General features: G+C 31.0%; 2 protein-coding genes across 2 annotated transcripts; one reads left to right on the forward strand and one right to left on the reverse strand.

Moving 5' to 3' along the window:
- Positions 1 to 3,562: 3,562 nt before the first annotated feature.
- LOC145755585 (uncharacterized) lies at positions 3,563 to 13,996 on the forward strand. Its single transcript, XM_082571826.1, has 18 exons — positions 3,563 to 3,641; positions 8,336 to 8,776; positions 8,898 to 9,005; positions 9,177 to 9,281; positions 9,414 to 9,713; positions 9,873 to 10,049; positions 10,202 to 10,390; positions 10,525 to 10,751; positions 11,263 to 11,433; positions 11,503 to 11,737; positions 11,808 to 11,904; positions 12,026 to 12,166; positions 12,290 to 12,439; positions 12,527 to 12,609; positions 12,673 to 12,775; positions 12,841 to 12,953; positions 13,062 to 13,142; positions 13,296 to 13,996. Exons 1-18 carry the CDS (start codon positions 3,566 to 3,568, stop codon positions 13,340 to 13,342), a joined length of 2,844 nt encoding a protein of 947 aa, XP_082427952.1. The 5' UTR covers positions 3,563 to 3,565; the 3' UTR covers positions 13,343 to 13,996.
- LOC145755582 (uncharacterized) lies at positions 13,974 to 25,405 on the reverse strand. The gene is made up of 30 exons (XM_082571822.1): positions 25,331 to 25,405; positions 24,724 to 24,805; positions 24,528 to 24,633; positions 24,326 to 24,444; positions 24,070 to 24,202; positions 23,564 to 23,745; positions 23,145 to 23,289; positions 22,803 to 22,937; positions 22,460 to 22,576; positions 22,120 to 22,287; positions 21,911 to 22,036; positions 21,501 to 21,668; positions 20,988 to 21,125; positions 20,683 to 20,886; positions 20,166 to 20,300; positions 19,889 to 20,026; positions 19,740 to 19,817; positions 19,439 to 19,610; positions 19,160 to 19,334; positions 18,403 to 18,589; positions 18,073 to 18,163; positions 17,498 to 17,624; positions 17,165 to 17,311; positions 16,703 to 16,871; positions 16,246 to 16,335; positions 15,842 to 15,993; positions 15,260 to 15,436; positions 14,898 to 15,191; positions 14,728 to 14,835; positions 13,974 to 14,585 (listed from the first exon to the last, which is right to left on the reverse strand). The coding sequence occupies exons 2-30, from the start codon at positions 24,801 to 24,803 to the stop codon at positions 14,294 to 14,296; spliced, it is 4,353 nt and encodes a 1,450-aa protein (XP_082427948.1). The 5' UTR covers positions 24,804 to 24,805; positions 25,331 to 25,405; the 3' UTR covers positions 13,974 to 14,293.
- Between the last annotated feature and the right edge of the window lie 790 nt (positions 25,406 to 26,195).

A 26,195-nucleotide genomic window follows, 5' to 3' on the forward strand; every position in this document is an offset into this window, starting at 1 on the left:
CTGAGTTATGCTTAAACATTAACTAATTTAAGTATACCAGGTCAATGATATAATAAATTGAACCAGACAATTTTAAGCTGGGCTGCAGTTTTAAAATAATAGACACATATATTTGACTGTATTGTTAGCTGTCATCTTGTTATTGTTTTATTTTTGTTTTATTTTCACAGATTTCAGTGTCACCAAATGAGTGCACAAAGAGTCTTTCTGTTAGTGATTCAATAAGAACATCTAAAATTCAACCAGAAAGAGTTGAAAACCTTAAACTTAGTTTAATAAACGAAATTTGTTCGGTGACTTGGTCTTGGCCTGATAATCATCTTCAACCTAACTACTTTGTGGTGAGATATGGAATTTGTTGGGGTCAAATTTTTTTTTACCTTATAACTTATATAACTTAACAGATTGAAGTTACAAAATCACCAGTTTCAACAACTTCGAACAACAATGAAATTGTGACATCAACAATTAGAAGTGAAGGTTTTATCCAAAATGTGACATCAACAGCAGGAACTTTTACCTTTTCTGCTCTTCCAAATCGAAGCCACAACATTTCAGTTTATCCTCAAACTTGTTTAGGAGTTGGAAACCCTGTTTTTGCTCTTGGAAGATGTGAGCTACCTCCATCAGCACCTAGTGGTCAGTTTAATCAATGTTTGTTAACTTTATGATAACCCAAAAAAATGATAATTTAAAATATATTTTAGTTGCACCAAGCCAGCCTGTAGTGGAAACTGATGATTTAAATAAAAACACAATTAATGTTCAACTTTCTGCAGTTAATGAAGTAAATGGACCGATTAGGTATGAAATGTATTTGCAATTTTTTATTTGTTTATTAGGTATTTAACACACTTTAAATTTTTAAGGTAGTATAATCGATTTGTGCTTCTTAAAAAAAAGATTGTATATTGTTCTCTATAGTTGTTACATGGTAGTGGTAAGATGTGAATGTGAAAAGAATTCAACAAAATTAAATGAAAATATTTCTCTGAATGATATTTTAGCAGCAACAGTTTTAACTAACAATGAAAACCAAGCCTATTTTGCTCTTGTATTAAAAAGGTACAAGTTAAAATGTAATAGGATTTAATAAAAACAATATTGTAAACAAAATTAAGAGCTCTGACATTCTAATAACATGATGTTGATTCTAATTTATATTTAAATGTATCAGTGTTAAAGACAAACAAACAATCACACTGGGAGATGAAAGAATTACAACTTGTGATATTACTAAACACACAAGTAAAAGATCCATCGCTAATCCAAAGAATTCTGTGTTTGTTGCAAACAACAAAAAACTTATTCCAGGCATAACATATAGGTTTGTGTCAATTAGTAGAAAATACCCCAAAAACATCAGTTTTTAATAGATTTTAATATTTTTGTAATACTTTCTAGCATGTTTGTTATTGTGACAACTCCTTTACAAAATGGATCAATATCTGTTCTGCAAAGCCAAGCTACCCAATTTACTAAAAAAGGTTGGTTGAAAGAACTTATCTACATTATATGATACATTTTGCTTTATTATTTTGTCTTTTTTAGCCTTCGGATTCATAACAATTGTCTTAATTACTGGAATTGTTGTTCTGGCGGTTTTCGTGATCATTCTTTCCATAGTTCTTGGCTTTTTGTGCAAAAGGTAAACTAACCTAACAAGTAAGTGTTTCAGATTTTAACAAAAACTATTTTTTTAAGACACAAAACTCAAAATAAGAAGATCACCGATCAATCTTCTGCAGAAAGAATAACACCCAGAGGTATTCAGTTTAATCCTGGCGAAGGTGAATATTTAAATCCCATTCAAAACAGAGTTTTCGAAGGTATTTTTAAATGTCTCATATTTGGGTTTTTAGTACATTTTGTTAATATACTTTAGACTCATGTTTAAAAGTTTATAAATTTACGTTTTGCAGAAAGATTGGCACCCAGAGGTACTGGGTTTAATCCCAACGAAGGTGAATATTTAAATCCCATTCAAAACAGAGTTATCGAAGGTATTTTTAAATGTCTCATATTTGGGTTTTTAGTACATTTTGTTAATATACTTTAGACTCATGTTTAAAAGTTTATAAATTTACGTTTTGCAGAAAGATTGGCACCCAGAGGTACTGGGTTCAATCCTAGTGAAGGTGAATATTTAAATCCCATTCAAAACAGAGTTTATGAAGGTATTCGTTTAAATATAACTAATGTTGTTTAATTTTTTAACAAAAAAATAGACTAAGATTTGAGTTTTTAGTATTTTTTTGATAATATATTCTTAACTTATGTTTTAAACTTTATTTTTAAATGTTTAATTTTATGTTTTAGAGATTTTAAACCGTGATGGAATTTATATAGATTTTAATAGGGAATAGAAAAAATGTATTGTGACCTTTTTACAAGATTGAAAATTCAATCATTTGATAAAAACATACCATACTACCAGCAGTTTATTAAATTTAAAACAAAAACACAAAAAGGTGTGGTTGGAACTTTTACTTAGTATTTGTTTTTATATATATATAAAATATTTTTTAAGCTTTTAAACTGCCCACAAAAATAACCACTCAGTTACAAAAAAGGTGACCAAGCCATGACAAATCAAACAATGACATCGCACAATGACTTTGTACCAGAATCTAATAAAAATTCTTATTTCTGTGCCTTTAACATCTTTCGTACTCAATACACAAAACATAACACTCTATCCTAATAGTAAGGTGCATTCTAACATAGAAAATCTGGAGGAATCACCGATACTTAATACCTTTTTGTGATCTATTCTGTGTTTTGTTGAAATAACGAACAAAACATTAATCAAGTTGTCGCCTTATATGAACAGGTTTTTTTAAGTTAAAAATGAAATAAAAGATAGGTTTTTAATTGTGACAAAGATAGAAAATAAAAGCTTTTTTTTTATCCCTTTTTTAAAGTGTTTTAAACTTGTTCATTTATTTTTAAAATGCGTTTTGTCCTTATAACTTAACAAAACAAACCAAAAAATGACAACCTTATGTATACTGTTAATAATTATTTTTAATTTAATAATAATTGTAGATACTGTTTAAAAGTTTTTTATTCTTGTTACCAAGCAAAAGAAGTCATACTTTATCATTTCTTTAAGGGTAATCAAAGCAAGGATTAGTCAACTATTGTGTTTAAACCAGTTATGATTTCATCCATTACTACATTGGGTTGCTAAGTTGCATTTTTTACACAATAAACTTTTGTATGCAAAGAATAAAACAAAATAAATTTAGCATTAGTAATATTACATTGTATTGTGTTAAATTTAGAACAAACTGCCAATAAAAGGAAAATAAACTTCCTTAGATTGAAGGCAAATAATAAGAAAATATATACGCTTTGTATGTTCAGTTAAATAGGCTTAGTTTTTTGAACTGGGGGGCTCTGGGTCTTTTTTCTTCATTTTAACCTTAAATTTTATTAATTTTGGTCGTGTAGTAAGTCTGCAACCTTAGTTTAAAACTTTGTTACAAAAAGGAGTTTGTCGTCACTCTAGTTAATTATGACGTGACAATTAAATTACACAACGACATTTTAGAAAATAAATATGTTTGTTTTTAAATTAATCGGGTTGTGCTTGGTGATTTTATTTCTGTGCAAAACAAGCGAAGTTGTTTCACAAGGTAATTTTATTTTTATTGATTTTTAAAGTTAAATTAAGTTGAAGTTATCGAGGATAAATATATATTTAAATACCACTGTCATTCTGCTAGAATTTTTTTTTTTTTTAATCCTAGCAGAACTCCGCATTTTTCCGCGTAAGTGCATGTTGATATAAATTGTTAAATCGGTAATACAAAAAATTAAAAATGATAAATTAATTATTGTTCTATTAATGTTATTCATATTGTTTATCCCAATTTTGATTCCGATAATAAACCAATAATTTCGCAAAATGCAGATTTTTCGTTAGCGCAAATTATCGACATTTTATATAAAGTTAAATAAACAATATTAAAAGTTATAGTAAAATCAAAAAACAATAAAAAAACAAGATTTCGCTCCGACCCGAATTAAAATACTTTCCGACATTATGAAATTAAAAAAAATTTAACACCATATTAAACGAATTAAAAAGAAGGTGTATGTTAATTTTTAAAATAAACAAATTTCGTTTACGCGAACTATCGACCGAAAACTGTTAACAAATATGTCGAAAATTCGACAAATCTTTTTATTTCCGAGTTATTTTAAAATACTTTCCGACATTATGAAGTTAAAAAAAATTTAATCACAGCTAGGTTCTGCAATTATATAAAAGTTTGCGCAGTTTTAAGTTGCACATTTTGCGTTTTCGCTAATTATCGAAAATTTAAATACTATAAAAGAAACAATATCCCGCTCCTTTAGGCGAAAAACGAAACCCATTCTCCAGCAGAAACTACTTTCCCCAAAAAATATACGAGCCAAATTCTATTCATAAGTAAGTAATTATAAATTTAATTGATTTCCGAATTGAAAATTAAAAATCATACAAACTTTTTTTACGGTTTCTAAATGAAATTGATTATCAACGTTATCGTTTAAACTAATTGTATGAATTAATTGAAAAAGATTAAGCCAGTCTGAATTTATAGTATTTATCATGGTTTCGGTTATGAAAAATGGTTCAACTATTGGCATTAGAGCATGCATAACTGAATTAAACCAACAAATGTTGTCACTATTTAATAAACCTGTGAAATGCAGGTGTGCATTTGGTACAATAGCTTGTATGCCAGAATCAAAGTTTGTCGCAATTTTAAACAAAGTAAAAACAACCCAACACCTGTATAAATCTAAATCCTGAAAAAAAACATTTTTAATTTTTGTATTTTCGCATAAAATGTCTGTTGTAAGACAAACACAAGCTCCGCAATTATAACCATCGCTCTGTATAATAAGCGTACGCTGCGAAAAACTTACGTTATCGGTGAAACCTAAGTCGTTAAGCAAGGGAATCATGTTGGTCTTAATAAGATTAATAAGTGAATAATTACTACCATCCGCCGAGTCATATAAAGTTACGTGACCTTTACTTTTAACAAACGCGATTAACAAAAAATGATTTTTCCATAGAATCGGAAAAATGACGTTATCTCTAAGCTGTCCATCTTCCTGCAATATGCTTTTAAAACAACGTCGATAGCGTTCAAATTTACACTTACCCTCTACAATTTTATAAGTTACGTCGCAATCTACAGCTCCGAAGTGTAAACAATTTTTAAAGCTGTTGCGATGGCGCACGACGGACGAAACATAAGCGTCAACTATTGTTGTCGAAAACCAACCGTTCGAATATTCCTTATAAAAAATGCGAATTGAGCGTTGTATCTCTAACGATGGGTCCACGTTTACCGTTGCCAAATCTACCCACTTAATTTTGTGTTCGTCAAAAGTATTTAAAGCTAACGTTTTTATATTTAAGCCTGTTGGTACTGCATTCCAAATTTGTTTGGCAAAGTTTTCTATTTTGTTAAGTTTCCACAAATTTAAATCAAGTAAAACATAACAACTGGGTGTGAATAATTTAGATATCATTAAAGGTTTGGTTATTTCTTTATATGGTAATGAATCCACATCAATAACAACAGGGGAAGGGGAGACCAAAGGTTGTTTAGTTGATGTGTCTATTATTACCGTGATTTTAGATGTTTTTCTTTCAGGTATTTTGGGTTCAACCAAGTTAACGTAGCGTAATACTTTTGACGCACCTTTCGACGTGTAAAATCCTTTATTGCGACGTTTTATTCTTTTAAAGGACGACACCACAACTGGGGTTTCTTTTTTCGCGGACGTAAATTTTTTACAATTAGTTTTTACAATTAGTCATAATAATTATGCTTTGCATTACTTTATCCAATTGTTCTAAAGTCGCCGAAGAAAAAAGTAAAGATATCCAATACATAACGCAAAGACGCGTCGCCGAACTTTTATAATGTTTAATTACAATTCGCTTCGCAGCACGCATCGCATGACTTAAACAATTATGAACAAACGTTGTCGTCATATCGCTAGACTTCGCCTTTCCTTTAACAATACGCCAACACCGCTGATAATATTCAACTCTATTCTCTCTACAAAACGCTTTAAGAACCGCATTCCACATAGCCATACTACCGTCGATCATAACCATAACAGGCATTTTAGAGTTGTTGCAAAATTTAAGCTTGTCGAATAAAAATTTTTCAAGAAAATGACTAATGCTAACTCCACTATGAGATCGCGTAATGTTACTTGCAACCGGTAGTGCGATTTTACCTTCATCAGGATTTCTTTCTAACAAAGTATATATTTGAAAATCGCTTTTGTTTTCGATGTGCTGAATTACACTTCCAGTTGCATCAAAATAAACTACGTCCCTAGTTGATAAATCACAAAACGCCCTAATTTGCCCAAGCGAGTACATTATTACTCCTTGCTCATGCGCAGTAATTTGCCGAATACAGTCTTGTCCTAACCTAATATATTCAAGGCGCAAAAGCTCTAAGTTATAGCTACATTTGCTAGTATAACGCTCTGTTAAATTACCTTTAGCTTTAAAATTTCGTAAAACAGATTGGGATGGCGCGAACGTATAAGATCCAAGGTAGCGCTCGATTTCAGTTAATTTTTTGTTTAAATGGCGTTTCGCTTGCGATTTTCGGTGCGATTACGAAGAACGTCGTTTAGTTCTTGTGCCTGAATTCCGGAGACGCGTCTACTTTTTATACACGATGGTTTATGCGATCGTTTTCCATAAACCTTAACATTCGCTACTACCTCTTTGATCGTAGAGTTTAGTGTAACCGTGGTTTGTACTTCACAACCACAGCATTTCGCGTGCGCGCAATACGTGGTAACACATCCTTCTTCGTAACTTTCAGTCGAAGATTTAATGTTTAAAACATTACCAACCCTTTTTAAATAATTATTACGAATGCATGGTACGCAACCGTCGATAATTAGCGAAAACGCAAAATGTGCAACTTTAAACTGCGCAAACTTTTAGATAATTGCAAAACCTAGCTGTGATTAAATTTTTTTAAACTTCATAATTTCGGAAAGTATTTTAAAATAACTCGGAAATAAAAAGATTTGTCGAATTTTCGACATATTTGTTAACAGTTTTCGGTCGATAGTTCACGTAAACTAAGTTTGTTCATTTTGAAAATTAACATACACTTTCTTTTTAATTCGTTTAATATGATGTTAAATTTTTTTTAATTTCATAATGTCGGAAAATATTTTAAAATAACTCGAAAATAAAAAGATTTGTCGAATTTTCGACATATTTGTTAACAGTTTTCGGTCGATAGTTCGCGTAAACGAAATTTGTTCATTTTAAAAATTAACATACACCTTCTTTATTATTCGTTTAATATGATGTTAAATTTTTTTTAATTTCATAATGTCGGAAAATATTTTAATTCGGGTCGGAGCGAAATCTTGTTTCTTTATTGTTTTTTGAAATTACTATAACTTTTGCAAACAAAGGTTGTTTCGCTTTAAACTTTGCCTGCAATTTTAATTTACAATTAATTATTTATGAATAGAATTTGGCTCGTATATTTTTTTGGGAAAGTAGTTTCTGCTGGAGAGTGAGTTTCGTTTTTCGCCTAAAGGAGCGGGATATTGTTTCTTTTATAGTATTTAAAATGTCGATAATTAGCGAAAACGCAAAATGTGTAACTTTAAACTGCGCAAACTTTTAGATAATTGCAGAACCTAGCTGTGATTAAATTTTTTTAAACTTCATAATGTCGGAAAGTATTTTAAAATAACTCGGAAATAAAAAGATTTGTCAAATTTTCGACATATTTGTTAACAGTTTTCGGTCGATAGTTCGCGTAAACTAAGTTTGTTTATTTTGAAAATTAACATACACTTTCTTTTTAATTCGTTTAATATGATGTTAAATTTTTTTTAATTTTATAATGTCGGAAAGTATTTTAATTCGGGTCGGAGCGAAATCTTGTTTCTTTATTGTTTTTTGACTTTGATATAACTTTTAATATTGTTTATTTAATATTATTTAAAATGTCGATAATTTGCGCTAACGCAAAATCTGCATTTTGCATAATTGTCTGGTTTATTATCCGAGTCGACATCGGGATAAACAAAGAGAATAACAATCATGTAACAATAATTAATTTATTATGTTTAGTTTTTTGTATTACCGATTTACCAATTTATATCAACATACCTTTACGCGGAAAAATGCGGAGTTCTGCTAGGATTAAAAAAAAAAAAATTCTAGCAAAATGACAGTGGTACCAAAACAAAGTCACGTGGAATTCACTTTTTGGTCGCAAAAAATTTAAGATTTTTTAGCTAAGAATCTTGATTTTATTTGTAGCTACCACTATCCAGGATGCTGGAGCCAATATCACGTTCTACAACACGACTTTACTGAACTGGGATGATGCTCAAGCAGCTTGTTTAAAAGACACCGGGGGTAAACTTGTTGAGATTCGGTCCCAACAACGTCAAGATAAAATTAACGAGTTTCTAGAGCAATGGAAACAGTTCGTTGACCCAAGTATATTTGCTAATCTTTGGAATGTTGGTTACTGGACTGGTGGAAAGACAAATAAAAATACAAACACTTATTACTGGAATGGTGTTTCATACAATCAAGCAAACAGTTATAATAACTGGCGCCCAGGTGATCCTAATGACTCCCCACCCTCCTACTTACAAGTTTATCCACTAACAATGCTTCCTGATAATCAAGGAGGGGGTTTGGGTAAATGGTTTGATAATGGAAAGCTTCAAAAAATGTTTTACATTTGTCAAGGTAATTTTTCAACTTTTTTAAGATAGATAAAAATTGTTTAACTTAAATAAAAAAATTAACTTTAATGTTTTTTTAAACTAGTAGTAAAATTTGTTTCTCATTTTTTTTGTATATTTTTCAGCATCTTGCAGTAATTCGGAGATTTGTTTAAACGGTGGAACTTGTTCTGATGTTGATGGAATCCCGATCTGTTTATGTCCACTTTTCAGTTTAGGAAATCGATGTGAAAGTGAGTTAACTGAATACCTAATTAAATCCTGTAAGATGTGAACTTAAGTCAATTTTTGAACCAATTTAACAATTTTTTTTTTAACGAAAGTATGTTGCCTTGTAAAAAAAGTGTGTTTGCTTTGCATATTTTGCTTCTATCAATCAATTTATGATAAAATTTTATTTCTAGAATCTTGCGATGTTTGTTTAAATGGGGTAGTTTGTACACTTGATGGCAGTGGTAGACCCTTCTGTAATTGTCCAGAATTATTTTCTGGTGAACAATGTCAATTTTGTAAGTTCTTTTAATAATGTCAGTTAGTATTTAATTTTTTGGGTAAAAATTAAAAAAATCATACAATAAAAAACAAACTCTATAATATTAAAAATCTAATGTATTGTAAAATAGAGTTTGAATTTAATTTAGTAAGGACAACTTATTCACCAACTGACCCAGTTTTTGCAAACACATTTACACTAACTTGCCAAGTAAAAGGTGACCCATTACCGACAATTTCGTGGTCAATTTCAACTAAAAATGGAATAAAAGAAATAAAAGGAGAAAGTGGTTCCCTTTTTTCGATTACAACTTCCAGTATTGGAAATGAAATGACAAGTTACTTAACTGTATTGGGTGGTGGTCGTTGTTTGGGTTCTAGAAATATTTCTTGTATTGGGAACAATGAAGTAGCGAGCAGTCTACCCCATACTTTTAACATCAACCAAGGTTTAATAGATTTTGTAAATTATATTTTGTATTTATTTATTGTTTTTAATGTAAGAAGTCTTACTTAACACCCTAATTGTGGGATAGATTTGGCACTCTGTCACATTTATGCTTTAAATAGTAAGGTTCATCTTAATTAATATTAAACTCGGTTTTTAGAATGGTATACGACTTTTCAACAAAGTTATTTTATGTTCTCTCAAACTTCTGATGTCAAAAATGCTGATGATGCTTCAGCAACCTGCTTAAAAAATGGTGGAAATCTTGCCACCATTTTAAATTCTGAAATACAAACTTTTCTTAAAAAATGGGCAGAACCTTGGGTAACTGATAGAGGTGAGTTTTTAGATTGTTACAATAAGTGTTTTGAAAAAATATTTTAAACCGTGTACTTATTAAATAAATTTAAATCAAATATTTCATCTATTAATTTTAGAAATAATATTAGTTTTACTTTAAAACTAAAGTTTAAAATGATTTTGTTCTAGCATGGATAGGGTTAAGATGGAAAAATAATGAAATATTGTGGCCAAATAATCAGGTTCTAACTTACACAAATTGGAATCAAGATTTACCATCAAGTAGATTTCCTTGTGTGACTATGAGTAGAGTAACAGATTGGAGATGGAGGATTACTAGCTGTTCTAACACTGCTCAATATATTTGTCAATATCAGTGTAAGTAATAATAAACCAACTTTAAATAAATATTAATTAGGTGTCATAACATAAAAATTAAAACTACCAATAATGTAGTAAACTATTAAAAATTAGGAATTATTTTGTTAATTATTTTGTTTTCTTTAAATAAGATGAAAATCAACCCTCGATATTAAGTTTGACAACTCCAGACTGTATTGGATTTGGTTTCACAAGTTTAACTGTCCAATGGTCACCCTCACCCACTTTGGTTGATGTTGTTCACAGAATTCAACTTTCAAACTCAACTTATTCTACATTCACTGATGTAACTCCTAACAAACTGTATGTTTCGACCCAGTTCTTTCAACTTAGCACTGACGAGGCTTATAATATTGAGGTACAGCATTTATTTACTGCAATCTGCCAAAAGCCGGCAGCTACACCACCATGAGGTCGTGGGTTCAATCCCCACTGATCTCATGCTGTAGCGTCCTTGAGTAAGGCGCTATAAACGGTGTAAACTCCTGCTGAGCCAGCACTTAATTAGCATCATAATTACTGGGCAATTATAATCCATATAATATCCCAAACTGCCACAGGCAACTTGAGACTGGGTCGGAAGAACTGATGTTACTCTATGTTTAAGTTGCGCATTAGACTTCCCACATCGAGGATAAAGATGTATACAAAAAAAAAAAATCACTACTGTAATGTTGGATTTGATTTCCATTGCTTTTGTAGTACTTTTAAGTAAAATATCTACTTTTTAATCTTCCTGTTCAATATTATCTTAAATTTAACTAAACTTAAATATCTTAAATTAAGTATCAACATAAGAGTCATTTATATTTGACTGTACTATCGATCATAAACTTGTAATTGTTTAAATTTGTTCTGCATTTTTTTAGATTTCAGTGTCACCAAATGAATGTACAAAAAGTCTTTCTGTTACCAATACAATAAGAACACCTAAATATGTACCAGAAAAAGTTGACAACGCTGAAGTTAGTTTAATAAATGAAACTTGTTTGGTGACATGGTCTTGGCCTGATAATGCTTTTCAACCTAACTACTTTGTGGTAAGATTTAAAATTTGCTAGGGTCAAAATTTATTTTTTCTAACTTGTATAGGCTACTTTATTAAACAGATTGAAGTTACAAAATCACCCGTTTCAACATCTTCAAACAATGTTGAAATTGTGACATCAACAATTAAAAGTGAGAGTTTTATTCGAAATGTGACATTAACAGCTCGATCTTTCACCTTTCCTGCTCTCCCCAATCGGCACCACAACATTTCAGTTTATCCTCAAACTTGTTTAGGAGTTGGAAACCCTCTTTTTGCTCTTGGAAGATGTGAGCTACCTCCATCAGCACCTAGTGGTCGGTTTAAATGATGTTCAAACTTTGTTAAAGCTAAAAAATAAAAATATTAATTAAAAATATATTTTAGTTGCACCAAGCCAGCCTGTAGTGGAAACTGATAATTTAAATGAAAACACAATTAATGTTCAACTTTCTGCAGTTAATGAAGTAAATGGACCGATTAGGTATAAAATGTTTTTGTAATTTTTTTATTTTTTTATTAGGTATTTAATACACTTTAAATTTTTAAGTTAGTGTATTCGATTTGTGCTTCTTAAAAAAAAGATTGTACTTTGTTTTCTATAGTTGTTACATGGTAGTGGTAAGATGTGAATGTGAAGAGAATTCAACAAAATTGAATGAAAATATTTCTCTGGACGATATTTTAGCAGCAACAGATTTAACTAACAATGAAAACCAAGCCTATTTTGCTCTTGTATTGAAAAGGTACAAGTTAATATTCTTTCCAAAAGCAATATGATTTAATAAAAATAATATTGTAAACAAAATTGAAAGCTCTGACATTCTAATAACATGATGTTGATTCTAATTTATATTTAAATGTATCAGTGTTGAAGACAAACAAATAATCACGCTGGGAGATGAAAGAATTACAACTTGTGATATTACTAAACACACAAGTAAAAGATCCATCGCTAATCCAAGGAATTCTGTATTTGTTGCAAACAACAGAAAACTTATTGTCGGCAAAACATACAGGTGTGTACTTACAAACTGTCTTAATTAGTGGAAAATAACTCAAAAACATCAGTTTTTAGTGGGTTTTAATATTTTTGTACTTTTTAGCATGTTTGTTATTGTGACAACTCCTTTACAAAATGGAAGAATATCTGTTCTGCAAAGCCAAGCTACCCAATTTACTAAAGAAGGTTTGTTAGAGCTGTGTAAATTTTTTTATGATTCATTATGCTTTATCATTTTCTCTTTTTTAGGCCTTACACCAAAGTCAAGCAATGTTGGTTTAATTGTTGGAATTGTTGTCGGGGTAGTTTTTTTAATCATTCTTACCACAATTCTTGTCTTCTTGTACAAAAGGTAAACTAACATACAAACTATAAAGTACTTTAAACCAGATTTTAAATAAAAACTATTTTTTTAAGATACAAAATTCAAATCAAGCAGAACAATGATCGATCTTTTCCATCCAGAGGTACTGGTATCAATCCCGGCGAAGGTCAATATGCAAATGTTAACCAAAACAGAGTTTTTGAAGGTATTAGTTTAAATATACCTATAAGTTTAATTTTAAGACAAAAAAATTGTTTAAAATTTGGGTTTTTAGTACATTTTGTTAATATGTTTATAAATTTACGTTTTGCAGAAAGATTGACACCTAGAGGTACTGGGTTTAATCCTAGGGATGGTGAATATTTAAATCCCATTCAAAACAGAGTTTACGAAGGTATATTCGTTTAAATATAACTAATTTTGTTTAATTTTTAAACAAAAAAATAGACTAAGATTTGACTTTTTAGTACTTTTTGTTAATATATTCTTAACTTATGTTTTAAACTTTAGAAATTTTAGTTTCTAATTGTTAAATTTTATGTTTTAGAGATTTCAAAACCTGAGGAAAATTATATAGACTTTAATGTAGAATAGAAAAAAGATATTCTGATCTTTTTACAAGTTTAAACTTTAATTATTTGATAAAAACGTACCATACTACCAGCAGTTTATTAAATATAAAACGAAATTGCAAAAAAAGGGTTAAACAATGTAAAAACAAATGTTATATGGTTTAAACTCCTTCTTTTTGTTGTTTTTTTTCTATATATAATCTTTTTAAACTTTATTTAACTTGATTAATCGTCCCACAAACTAAATTTAAATTGTTTTGTCAAATTGTAAATCCCTACGGTCAACATTTAAATTGTCATAATAAGGTTGCAACTTTCAACTAATATTTGCCTACGATAATTTACCCTGGTACCACAAATAGCTTTTTTTTTGAAAGATCTGTGAATTGGACATACATATATATATAACATTCACTAATTTTTATTATAAAGTTTACCATTTTGGGTAAACCCTTTAAATTTGTTTTCTAAATAAGTTTGAAAATTTTAAGTTAGAATGATTGTATTTACAGTTTTTATTGAACTTTGCTTCTATTCCTCTTCGTTTAAACTTGTTTGTTTTATCAGAAATTAGTGATTTTGTAAGTCAAATTTCGTTTGTATATTTAGATTTTAACCTTACGTTGTATATCATTAAAATTGGTTATTTTCAGTTAGGGGGGTTTATTTACAAATCATTTACAATTAAATATTAAATCTTGAATTATTCAAACTTAAAAAATAATTATTTAGAAATTTTTTTATTTTCTTTACAAATAAATATTTACATAAAACTATAGATTCTAAATATAAATATATGGCACTTTATACAGTATTCAACTAACACAATTTAATAATACTTAGTAGCAATAATTCACAGTTGTTGGTTCAGCATATGAAAAAACAAGTTGTCGACTGCGTTTTACAATTATGCATTTGTAAAAAAAAACTTTTCTTGAGATAATAAATTTGTCCATTTAGGTCAATGTTTTTTCTACACTAAACTAGAACGTTTCTTTTTATTTGATTGCTTTGGAGGTGATAATGACATTTCTTTAAACGTTGGTTGTGACTGTGGCCTTGGCGGGGGTGAATGCTCGCTTTCCCGAGTGAATTTTCCACCACGTCCCGGGGTCAACTCGACGAAGGACGACTTGACCATGCTTGGAGGCGTGGTCGCTAGATGCGTGGGGTCGTATTCGATGGACATTTCGGACCCGGTCGTTTCGTCCCCTGTTTCATCGCTTCCAGTTACTACAAACACGGGGAGTTTTCCCCGTTGTTTTCTGTTAAAAATTGAGAAGTAAAACTTTAGGTTCAAAAAAATAATTATTTTCTGATTTAAATAGCAAATCGTTAGAAAACTGCGTAAAAAATTTGACGCGTAAGTTATACCCATAAACTACTCAAATTAAAGTTTAATTTCACCTTGATGAAGAAGGGGAAGGGAGGGATGGACTGCTTGGTGGGCTCGGTAGATTGATTGATTTTTCCGGGCTTGGTTCCTCGATTTCCGGTGATGGTATTCCCGATGTTCTAATAAAAAAACAAAGTATTCAAGATTAGCGTTAAAAAAAAATTTCAGCGTAAATTTTTACCTTCTTCCTGATAGTTGATCTTCTTGAATGTAATCACTCGAGTAGAACACCCCTTCTTCTTCTCTCTCGTTTTTAGGTTCTCTCTCTTCGCCCGAACTTTCGTCAAAACTAACCCGGGTTACGGCGAGAGACCGTTGACTCTTTTTGTTACCGCTGGACGATGCTGCAGCGCCGCTTTCCGTAAATTCATCACTCACAAAGGTTAGAGTCGGCGAAGTGGGAGCGGTATCATTTCGGGGGGTTTTCTTTGTGGAGTTTCGTTTTTTTTTGGGAAACCCCCCAAACGACGAAGATCTAAATATATTTATATGCAATTAACAATCAGCTAACATTCAAGGGTACTAATTAAGCTAATTACGAACCTAGATTTGGGCGATAAAGAGGTCGATCTTTTCGATTTCGCGGTCGGGAACGAAGAAATAGAATTTCCATGCCCCAGTTGCCCTGGCGAGGATTCGAACCCTGACCTTCCGGTCCAAATACTGTCTCCATCTGTGCTTGGTGCGTACAGAAATGACATTCTATCGGGTTCTTGTTTGCTATTGAATCGCAGAATAACAATTTCGTTACAAATCTTTTCTATTAGCTGTATTTTACCAGGCTCACTATTTAGTACGTAACAACTTACAGTACGTAATTCTACTTAATATCAGAGATTCTTTAAGACCACGTAAATTTAAAATAATAAGAAAAGTTAGTATGGGGAAGGAAGATTTTAAAGATTTTGACCACAATTCTGTTGGTTGTTTAACAAAACCAGGTGCAAATTACACCCTAGATTACCTACTTAAGGACGATAAAGGGGGCTAAAATTAATACCTATGGTTCGTCGTGGCCGGGATCGAAAGAGGGGACTGGAAAAGGAAACGGGAGAAGCCGGAAACCAAAGAAGTTTTAAATGGTATACGTTTACTATAAGCCTATGTTAAATAAGCCTATATTACTTGTTATTGTCCCCGTGGCTTCCCCTTCTTAACTTTTTCATGAAAGAAGTTATTTTACTTTTATCCGACTTTTTCTGCATTGACTCCATCTCTCGCGCCATCGCGTGGATAATTTGCTTTTTCTCACTCAAATCTCGCTCCAAATCAATGATCTAAAAATAATTTCAAATACGATAAACTTGTTAACATATGACGTCACAGTAAATCATGATTACGTCATTTTTTCAGTGAAACAGTTTTGGATTTTTTGGCAAATTTTAATCTTTGTTTTAAAATCAAGTTATTGAATAATAGTCGAATCTGAAATTGTTTTAAAGGTGTTTCATTTATTTTAAAGTAACACAATATATTTTTCCTGGTTAGAAGTGATAAAAAGTGTTTACTTACATGTTTAAAGTGCCTACCTGCTGAACTTTTTCAGCGTTACTATGTTGCAGGTGAATATTTTTAACTTCGTTTCTTTGTTTCGATCCTTTCGAGTTGATCTGCAATTCCTGAATTGAAATGACGTCATTAAAAGAAAACTGACGTAATGTTAATGATAAATTAAAATCACGTCATTAAAAAGAAAACTGACGTAATGTTACTACTGAATTATAAAGACGTCATATAGAGTTAACTGACGTCATGTTACTACTGATCTAAAATGTTGTCATTAAAAAGAAAACTGACGTAATGTTAATGATAAATTAGAGTGACGTCATTAAAAAGAAACTGACGTAATGTTAATGATAAATTAAAATGACGTCATTAAAAAGAAAATGACGTCATGTTATTATTAAACATTTTTACTTGAAGTAAAGTTTGCCTACAAAGTAAATTGTATTTTAGATGCTATTCTAGTTTTAAACAACCCAATACTTTCATGTCTTCTCTCAGTTTAGTAGCCTCATGCTCAGCCGTATTCCGTTGCTCCTGTAACAACTGGTTCTGATCTCTTAGCAACTCGATTTCTCGCTGTAGCGAATTGATTCGATTTTCCAACCAATTATTTCGTTCGCACACCGCGTTGTATTGCTTCTCTAATTCTCTGTGTGACGTCATAAATAGGATATAGTGACGTAATTAAAATTAAAGTATTAGTATGTTCTATTAGCAATGGTTATTACGTATGTGTACATTTAATGTTTTGAAGCTGTTTTATTAAAAATGACGTCGTCATAATTTTCTATGACATCAAGTGTTACGTCACATGAAATTATCATGATATTATAGTAATGTCACGGTTTAAGAGTATTCAAAACTTGGACGAATTAATTTTGTTGGTATCAAGAGAACTTAATAAATAAATAACAACTTTTAGCAGCTGTCAATCAAACTCACTTGTCGAGATCCTCGGCCAATGAGAGCGAGGGGGGCGGAGTCTGTGAGGTTTTACTTGAAAGAAATGTTGAAAGTTGTTTCTCGAGCTGGGATTTGTCTTCTTTCACTTCCTCCAATTCCTTTAATAAATCCTGACTCGAGTCGTTTCTAGATGCAAAAAGAAGTTTTATTTATGACGTCATAATACTTAATAAAATGAATTTGTGCAAAATAAATGTGATGTCATAAAACGACTATTTTGCAAGAAAACAATTTAAAAATCAAATGTCGTCACGTTTGTTTATGACGTCATTTTTTAATTGGTAGTTGATTTATCTATTACGTCACACTTACAAGGATTCCATAATAATTGTTTTTCCCTGAAGTTCGTCGCGTTCGTTTTTCATTTTTTGAGCGAATTTTTGAGATTCGAGAAATTTCTTTTTCAGTTCCAGAAGTTGATGATTTCTGCTTTCCATTTCTAAAAAAATTTTTAGATTCGAATATGACGTAACTGACGTGATAGTAAGTTGAATGTGACGTAACTGTTGTGTTAGTTTTGATAGCCATAAGTTTAAAAGTGTCAATGCTACTGTATAAAGGCCCGTTCACGTTCTCACGTACGAAAGTTACGTAATATTTCGTAAGCGGTATACTTTTATTAGATATTTTTTATTAAAATTAAAAAAAAATCTCTAGAACTCGTGAAGTTACGTAACGCAACGCAGCGTAACGCAACGTTACCTTGTGGTGTAAACAGGCCTCAAGTCCAACAATATTAAAAACATCAGTGTCATTTACTATTAAGTTAACTAACATAGAATTATAACCTAAGTGTATTTTACTTTTATTTTTGACCTAAAAAATGACATTTTATTTGCATTGCAATTTATATTAAAAGGAATTAGAAGTGTATAGCAATGTTTTACCGTCGAGCGCTTTTCTTAATTCTCGCTGTAGCGATCTCATATCCTTGTGCGTCGGTTGGCTTGGTTTTGAACTGTCGCTGTCTTCTGTTGCCTACGTAAAAGCAAAAATAATTTTAGTATTTTAAAAGACTACTACGCCTTGCTCTTGTAAAAATAAAAAATTGTCGTTTATTTTTGTTTAGGCAAATGGAGTTGATATTGTACTTGATAATTTGCAAGTTTCGGAGTAAATTTAAATATAAGGTATTTAAAAAATTAGGCTTAGGAAATTATATGTTATATTTTTTTAGTTTGTAATATTTAAAACAATTTAAGGATTTTCAATCTTACAATTCCATTGTTATCAAGCTGCTCCTTTAACGCATCAATGACCCCTTCTTGCGTCGACCTAACGGCGTTAAACTCGTTTATTTTTGTCCGCAAGTTGGCATTCTCGTCCTGTAAACGTTCTAGTTGGTTGGCTTGGCTTCTCAACTCAAAGGTAATATGCTCAGTGTTGTTCTCAAATGAATTATTACTAAAAAAAGGTTGTTTGAATATGAATGACACCAAGTTAGTATTTTTTTTAAAACAGATATTAATAAGACTAGTAGCGTGCCCGCTATTTGAACCGGCCTTTTGTCCATTTTCTTATTACTATAAACTTGTCAGTTATTATATGGCTTTAATAAATACTTGCCCCTTATAATTCACCTGTGCACCACAAACAGGATTTTTAAAGAGATATTTGACATTTATATGTTTTGTTTACAGCATCCTAAAGGTTCTTGTTAATTTTAATTTTGGGTTCACTCTAAGATTGGCATTCTGACCTTGTTTTTTTTCTTCATCAGTTACTCCGACCCAGTCTCGAGTTGCCTGTGGCAGTTTGGGATATTATAGATTATAATTGCCCGGTAATTATGCTGCTGATTAAGTACTGGCTCAGCAGGAGTTCATACCGTTTATAGCGCCTTACTCAAGGGCGTTACAGCATGAGATCAGTGGGCAAGTGTTCTTACCACTACATCACGCTGCCAGTAACCTTGTTTATAGGTATAATGCGCTTTTACAACTAGGTGTAGTACAAAATATAAGTTCTCATTACCTTCTTGCTTCTTTCATTAATTTTTCATTCTGTAGTTTCATATTTGAAGCTTCCAGGGCGGAGATTCTATCCTGCGACCTCTGCTTTGCATTCTCTTTTATCGTAAGTTTGCTCTCTAACACCATCTCGCGGTGCTTGCCTTCTTCGATTTTTTGTTTTAATCTTAAGACTTTAGCTAAGGAAATAAAAAAAGACAAGTAACTAAGGTCCAAAAATGTGCAAATGAAAAAATAAAAAATTGCTTTATTTGTTAATTAGTAATTCATTTAATAAATTTACCTTTTTCTTCTCTAGTCTCGTTTAAACTTGTCATCGTATTTTGACTTTCCAAATCTTGGACTTTATCTTTCATTCTCATCTCGTACTGACGTGTCTGCATATCAAATTTAGTGACGTCATGTTGGTGTTTACGCTCGGTTGAGTTTAATTGACCACGTGTCGTTTCCAATTCCTAGAGAAAATACAAAATCTGAATAAAATGACTTTTTACCAAGTTAAAAAAAAAGTTTTATTTTTCGGTTAAAAGGCGTTTTGGGGCAAATGTTTTTCGGTTATATGTAATCTCTTTGTCTTAACTTACTTGTTTAAGCAACGCCAATTCTTCTGCTAACAATTTGTTGATTGTTTTTGTTTGTGTGACGTCACTTTCCTGAGGAATCTAAAGTGACAATTTATAAATATCAGAATTTTCTTGAGTTTTCGTTTAAGGGATTTATAATTTTAATTTACCGGAGATTTTGTGAAACTTTGGTTAAAACTCTTGTTCCGTTCCGACTCGTTGAGCTTAGATTTTGTTAGTCTCAACTCAGCCTCAAGTTTTTCGACTTGGGAGTTTAGCAAACTTTCGCGAGAGTTTAATTTCGAGGGCTGCAAAATTGAAAATTGTAAAAAAAATTTAAAATTTTGCGATCAAAGTTATTTTATAACTTAAACAAATGCATTTAAAAAAATCTAAAAAGACGTTGTGACGTCACTTTAAAATCACTCTGACGTCATAAATACGCACCGATTTAGCGAGAATATCTCTCTGCATCTCTAACACCGTAATCATTTGTTGATTTTCAGCACATTCTGTGCTTAGTTTTTTGTTGTCAATTTTTAGTTGGTTGAGTTCTTCCTCAGTTGCTGTTATCTCTGTCAACTAAACGAAATATTTAATTATTTTTTGTCTATATATTCTTATAACAGGTCGCTAATATGTAAGCCTATAACGTTGTAGATGGTTAATTGTATATGCTTAGTAAAGGTTTGTGATATGTAATTACAATTTTAGTTGAAATGTGGACTTAAATTTTAAAGTTTATTTTAAAAATGCACAGGCAAATTTGTAAAACAGTATTTTAAATGTTGTTGCATTCATATTGTTTAAAGCACCTTACTTAAGTCCGCTACAGCATGAAATCACTGGGGTTCGAACCCAGGACCTTATGCAGTGTAAAAACTGTACATACCACTACACTACGCATATTATTTTAGGCCCCTTTTTAACATATTTTAAGCGTTATTAATTTCAACTTAGTTACCTGCATTTGCATTGTTCTACATTCTGCTTCCAATAAAACATTTTTCTCTTCCGTTTCCCTTCGTTTGAGGGCGCCATTTTGGATCTCGTCGTCTTTATCCTCTATCATTGACGTCAGTTTCGCACACGTCTGCCTCCAGTGTTCAAATTTCACCTTAGAATGATCCATACTTGAGTCTAACATATCCTGAACGCTTACAAGTTGCTATACAATAAAACAAAAAAAATTAAAGTTAATATTTGCCTTTATTTACGTCATAAACGGGTGGATTATGAGTAAATTAAGGTTTCATGTTTTTGTCTTACCGTTTCTGCGTCTTTTAGTCTCGTAGAAATGGTTTTATTTTCTTTTTGAACCTCGGTTAAGTCTTTATTTAACTTTTCTGTTTCTTGGTCGTGGTGTTCTCGCAACTTCTTTAATTCTTTTTCAGTGACCGTTAATTTCTAGACGAAAGGATAACTTGTTATTATCTTTAAATTGCATGTATTACAATGTATTACCGGCAGCGTGGTGTAGTGGTAAGAACCTGCTGAGACAGCACTTAATCAGTAGCATTATTATCGGGCAATTATAATCTATAACATCCTAAACTGCCAAAGTCAACTCAAGACTGGGTCGGAGTAACTGATGTTACTCTATGTTTAGGTCGCGCATTCGACCTTCCCACATCGCGGATAAAAATATATACAAAAAAAAATGTGTACAACTGTCTATTTTCTTTTAAATACTGAAGTTAAAATTTATTTTTTTTCCAAGCTACTTTTTTAGTAATTTTTATTTGAAAAAATTTAGATGAACCTTTATAGTCAAGTACTTACTTCTGTTACATCGTTTTTCTCTCGACTTAGTTGTGATTTTTGCGCTTCTAACAGCGATATTTGTTTATCATCGATTAAATGAGTCGATTCTAAATCTTTTATTTTCATCGTTAACTCGTCCGTCAGTGGGCGCAGTTTTTGCACTTCAGCGGTTAAATCTTTGCAGTGCTAAAACATGCAAAAATCAACTTAAATATTAGGTAAGTTATTTTAGTTTTTACTTAAAACTTAAATTGTAAATTGGTCTATTTTATATCAGTTTAAACTCTTTGCTTTTCGGCCTAAAAAGAAATGTTCCCTAAAAAACTGTCTAACTTGGTCTACAGTTTATTAAAAATATTCCAAAAATAAGTCAGTCTAGCTATATACATGTAATACAGTATACTAACACCTTATGGTATAATACTTACCAATCTACTATCTTTTAATTTTGATGCATTTATCGAATTTTCTTCAGATATTTTTGCTAGTTCGAGTCTTGTTCTTGCCATCTCTCCGTGAAGTTCAGTTAAATTGTCATCGCATTCCATTTTCGCCTGTTATGACGTCATAAAGTTGTTATCACATCACAAACTAAAAAATTGTAAAATCAAATCTTAAATTTTTTTGTAAATTTTACCCGTTTGATTTCTTGATTAATTTCTTTAATTGAACGAATTGTTTTCTCCATCTCTAAGTTATATTTTACAGCTCGGTCTCTCTCTGCTATAACCTCACCGTGGTTGGATCTTAAATCTTTTAAATCCTTCACCAGTTTTGCAACTTTGTTTCGAAATATTTGATTTTCCTGTTTGGATCGTTTAAAACAATATTTTTACTGGATCTTGAAATATATATTTTTATCGTCTTTGTATAAATAAAATTTCAACACAATTCTTGTTTTTATTTAGGTAAAATTGACTTTCTTTTAATATTTATTTTATTCATATAATTTTGTTTGGCCTAAATTGGGGAATTACCTCTTGGGAGATCCCCAATTCATGTATAGTTTTATCGCATCTATGTGAGACGTCGCTTAAATCGGACTGGCATCTCGTTAATCGGTGTCCTAGGTCGGTGTTTCGGTTTATAAGCGCCTGATCGGTATTAATATATATTTGTTAGTTTAATAAAGTTAGGTGGGTTAAGTTAAGTTATGTTAAAATTACAAAAATGGCTTACGAAATTATTAATAAATAATCCTTATTTAAATATTTACAAAAAAAAGATAAAAATTTACAAAAATCTTTTTTATGCCCAAATAAAAATTGATATTAAATATGATTTAATAACCACCCTGACAATTTCGCCCCCATTTTTCACCTGTTGGGCTTTTTGATTTTTTTCTAGTTCACTGAACGCGTGATTTTTTTCTTTCTCCAACAATTCACATTTTTGTTTTAAAACTCCGAGTCTGTCTTTGATCGAAATTAATTCGTTGTTGGTGCTGGTTTGAAGCTTGAATTAAAAAAAAAAGAAAAAAGTCAGGTTTTTAAAAATGACGTTTTATATCGATCAATGACGTCACAAAACTTATTATGTAGGAAAAAATAAAAATTGTAACGTCATATCCTATCAATGACGTTAGAGTAATAATTAACAAAAAGAAACAATTGTGACGTCATAAGCCACCAGTGACGTCAAAAAAAAGAAAAAATAATTTACTTCTGCAAAGTTTTTCTTTTCTTCTGTGACGTCATCAATGGTTTTATGCAAATGTTCCAAGGTCACGTGATGTTGTTCTTTGTCGGCCAGCATAAGGTCAAGTTGACATCTTATTCGGTTCGTTTCTCGATTCGATTCCTCGATCCTAAATGACGTCACAATAAAAAATACTTCACTTTTTAACGTCGTATTTATTTAAAAATGACGTTACAAACTTTATCAATGACGTCACATTTCTTAAATATGACGTCACATTTTGTATGCATGACGTCATTATTTTATCAAAGACGTGATATTTTTAAATATAACGTCACATTTTATAAGCATGACTTCAGTTTTCGATTAATGGCGTCACAATAGCAAATATAGCGTCACATTTATAAACATGACGTCATTGTTCGATCTATGATGTCACTTACTTTCTTCGGAGTATTTCTCGATCTTCGGCATCCTGGCGAGATTTGTTAATGAAGTTGTTTCGATCCTTTTGCAGGAATTGAGTTTTTGTATCGAGTTCTTGTTGGACTTGCTGTAGAAGTCGAACTGTGGCTCGACTCTCGTTCAAATCCATCTCACTCGATCTTATTCGCTCGTTTTGAAGCTGAGTTTAAAAAAATATGAACGTTAGAATTAGTTGTAACTTTTATGAACCATATTTGTTTTTTTTTTGGTATTACTTTTTGTCGGATTGTGGTGCTACTTTAGATACGGTTTCAATACCACTTTTGGTACGGTTTCAGTCCCGTTTTAGGTACCCCTATTTGTTCCGTTATCATTACCACCTATGGTTATTTTTCGGTCTTTAGTGCCGTTTTTCACACTATTTTAAGCCCTGTTTTAGCACCATTTTAGGTTCTGTTTTTGGTACTGTTTGAAATCAATACAAAAAAATATTTATATTTTTTAACCTATTTTTCGTAAGTACCTCCATTGTCTTTTGAGCGTCCGATAATTTGTTTAACAAAATTTCTCTTCTTGATTCGCTGTCTCCCAGAGCATCTTGGAAGTTGTTTCGTTCAATTTCAATTAACCTCGGAGGAGTGCGAGTAGGTGAAGGACTAGAAAAAAAGTTTAAATATTTCTTATAATCTTAAGTTTGATTTAAAAGATTAATGTGCTTATTTTCAAAAAATAGGTACCCCAATAACTACGTAGAAATTTTTTTAAAAGATTTATCTAACCTTCTTAAAATTCTTCTAACTGGTGATGCAGAACGCGATCTAATTGGAGAAGGAGAACGCCTTCTAATTGGTGTAAAATAAGCGGCATTTCGTTCACTAGACCGTGACCAACGTTGGTTCTGAAAAAATAAAAAAATAAAAATAGTTTCTTTTGCAAAATATTTTTAGTAGTTTTAAGCAGTTTTTAGCTTTTTATTGTTACCCTAAGTTCACTTTGTTGTCGATAAGTTTCATCCAGAACTTGCATCGCTCTTCTTACGGCGACTGATGGCGTGGAAGTCCGACTGCGAGAGGGAGCTAGAATCTCTCTAAAAAATAAAAAAGAAAAGTTTTAACTTATGTGTGTATCAAACCAACAACGTAAATATATCATTTAAAATAAAAAATACTTCACTAACCTCGTTTCGTCGAAGTCTGACTGGTATCTGTCTTGTATTCCATTTCTGTAGTCCGCGTTATAATCTCTATACCCATTCATTTCTGAATTAAAAAGTAGAACATATTTTAAAATTTACTTTGATACGGAATGTTGCAATTAACCTACTCAAAGATCGAAAGCAATCCCTTATTAGAACATTATAAAAATAAGCACCAGTAATAAAATATTTAACTAAACTAAAATAGTAAGAGGGAATAGCTCTTGACATGGCTTCTTAATTTTAGAAAGTAAAGATAAGTGTCTTAAAAAATAAAAAACGAAATTTGTGTATTTTGCAGTTTAAGTCATCGTTACTACACCAAGTTATGTATGACGAAGTAGCCACTTTATTATGACGTAACAATGGAAAACAATTCCGATGGCTCTTAATGTCGCGCGGCCTATTCAAAAGGTCGCTAACCTATCTATTAATATTGATTGTAAATTACATTATCTTAACCCAAGGTTAAGCTTATACGTTTATGATTCTTTGCTAGTTATATTGTTTAAGTTAACTTTTAGTGTTTGCGAAAATCCATACTTGTCTTTTACATTAAAATATTTGGTCTATTTTTTAAGAATCTTACCTGAATTGATCTGTAAGGACCGGCGAAAATTCTTGTAAATTTAAGTTGTATCGCTTAATCTTGTGGTTATCTTCACCTCCGTAATGTTTTGTAATATAAATATAACTTAACTGTTAATGTTTTTTTTCACTTTAACACATTTTTTGCTCTTTCATTAAATTTGTTTAAATTTTTATTTATAGTCCCATCGTTTAAAGTTTCATATCAAAAACAAAAACTTAACTAAATTGTTAATAAAATATTTAGTTCTTTTTCAAGCCTATTTTTCTGCTCCAAAAACTTGTAATTTTAAGTTAACCCTTGATTAGACTGACTCTTAACTGATCGTTGTATACTCACCGCTTTATTTCAAAAACAACGGCTACTTCTGGTTACTAGAAACAATTTCTAATTTAGTTGTAACTTAATATCAAGTGAACAACTAACTTGCGTGGTTATCTAGTCGATAGATCAGATGACACGACAAGTCTAAGCCAGTCTTTGCGTAGTTCTATTGGTTATTTATGGTATTTTATAGTAATTAACTATAGCTTAGGCTTTTCTTATGTAATATTGCCGTTTTAACAGTAGAACGATTTTGAATTTTTTTTAAATTATTGGAAATAATAATATTATGTTTTAACTTTGTTTATTAAACCCAAAAATTATTTGCTGCAGAATGTATTCTTTTAAAATATGTATGTAAACTTTTTTATTGAAATGGGGACAAACCATTTATATTTTTTTGTGTACATTGTACATGAACAGGAGTGAGAATAATCTCCACGGACTCGATGCAAAAATTTTAATTTTTCGTTTATGATTATTTTTAGTCCCAAAAAACAAACGATTTAGAATGTAACAACATTAATATTCGCTGCATATT

Source organism: Corella eumyota, chromosome 6 (assembly GCF_963082875.1).
Source record: "Corella eumyota chromosome 6, kaCorEumy4.1, whole genome shotgun sequence".
Taxonomy (NCBI): Eukaryota; Metazoa; Chordata; class Ascidiacea; order Phlebobranchia; family Corellidae; genus Corella; species Corella eumyota.

Excerpts from the sequence above, each read along its gene's own strand:
- LOC145755585 (XM_082571826.1), top strand. The coding sequence starts at position 3,566 with ATGTTTGTTTTTAAATTAATCGGGTTGTGCTTGGTGATTTTATTTCTG. Across the intron at positions 8,777-8,897 it reads AATGTTTTACATTTGTCAAG|CATCTTGCAGTAATTCGGAG; the intron begins GTAATTTTTCAA and ends TATATTTTTCAG. Across the intron at positions 12,167-12,289 it reads TTTGCTCTTGTATTGAAAAG|TGTTGAAGACAAACAAATAA; the intron begins GTACAAGTTAAT and ends TAAATGTATCAG.
- LOC145755582 (XM_082571822.1), bottom strand. The coding sequence starts at position 24,803 with ATGAATGGGTATAGAGATTATAACGCGGACTACAGAAATGGAATACAA. Across the intron at positions 17,625-18,072 it reads ATTAAGAAAAGCGCTCGACG|AAATGGAAAGCAGAAATCAT; the intron begins GTAAAACATTGC and ends AAATTTTTTTAG. Across the intron at positions 16,872-17,164 it reads TTGGCCGAGGATCTCGACAA|AGAATTAGAGAAGCAATACA; the intron begins GTGAGTTTGATT and ends GACGTCACACAG.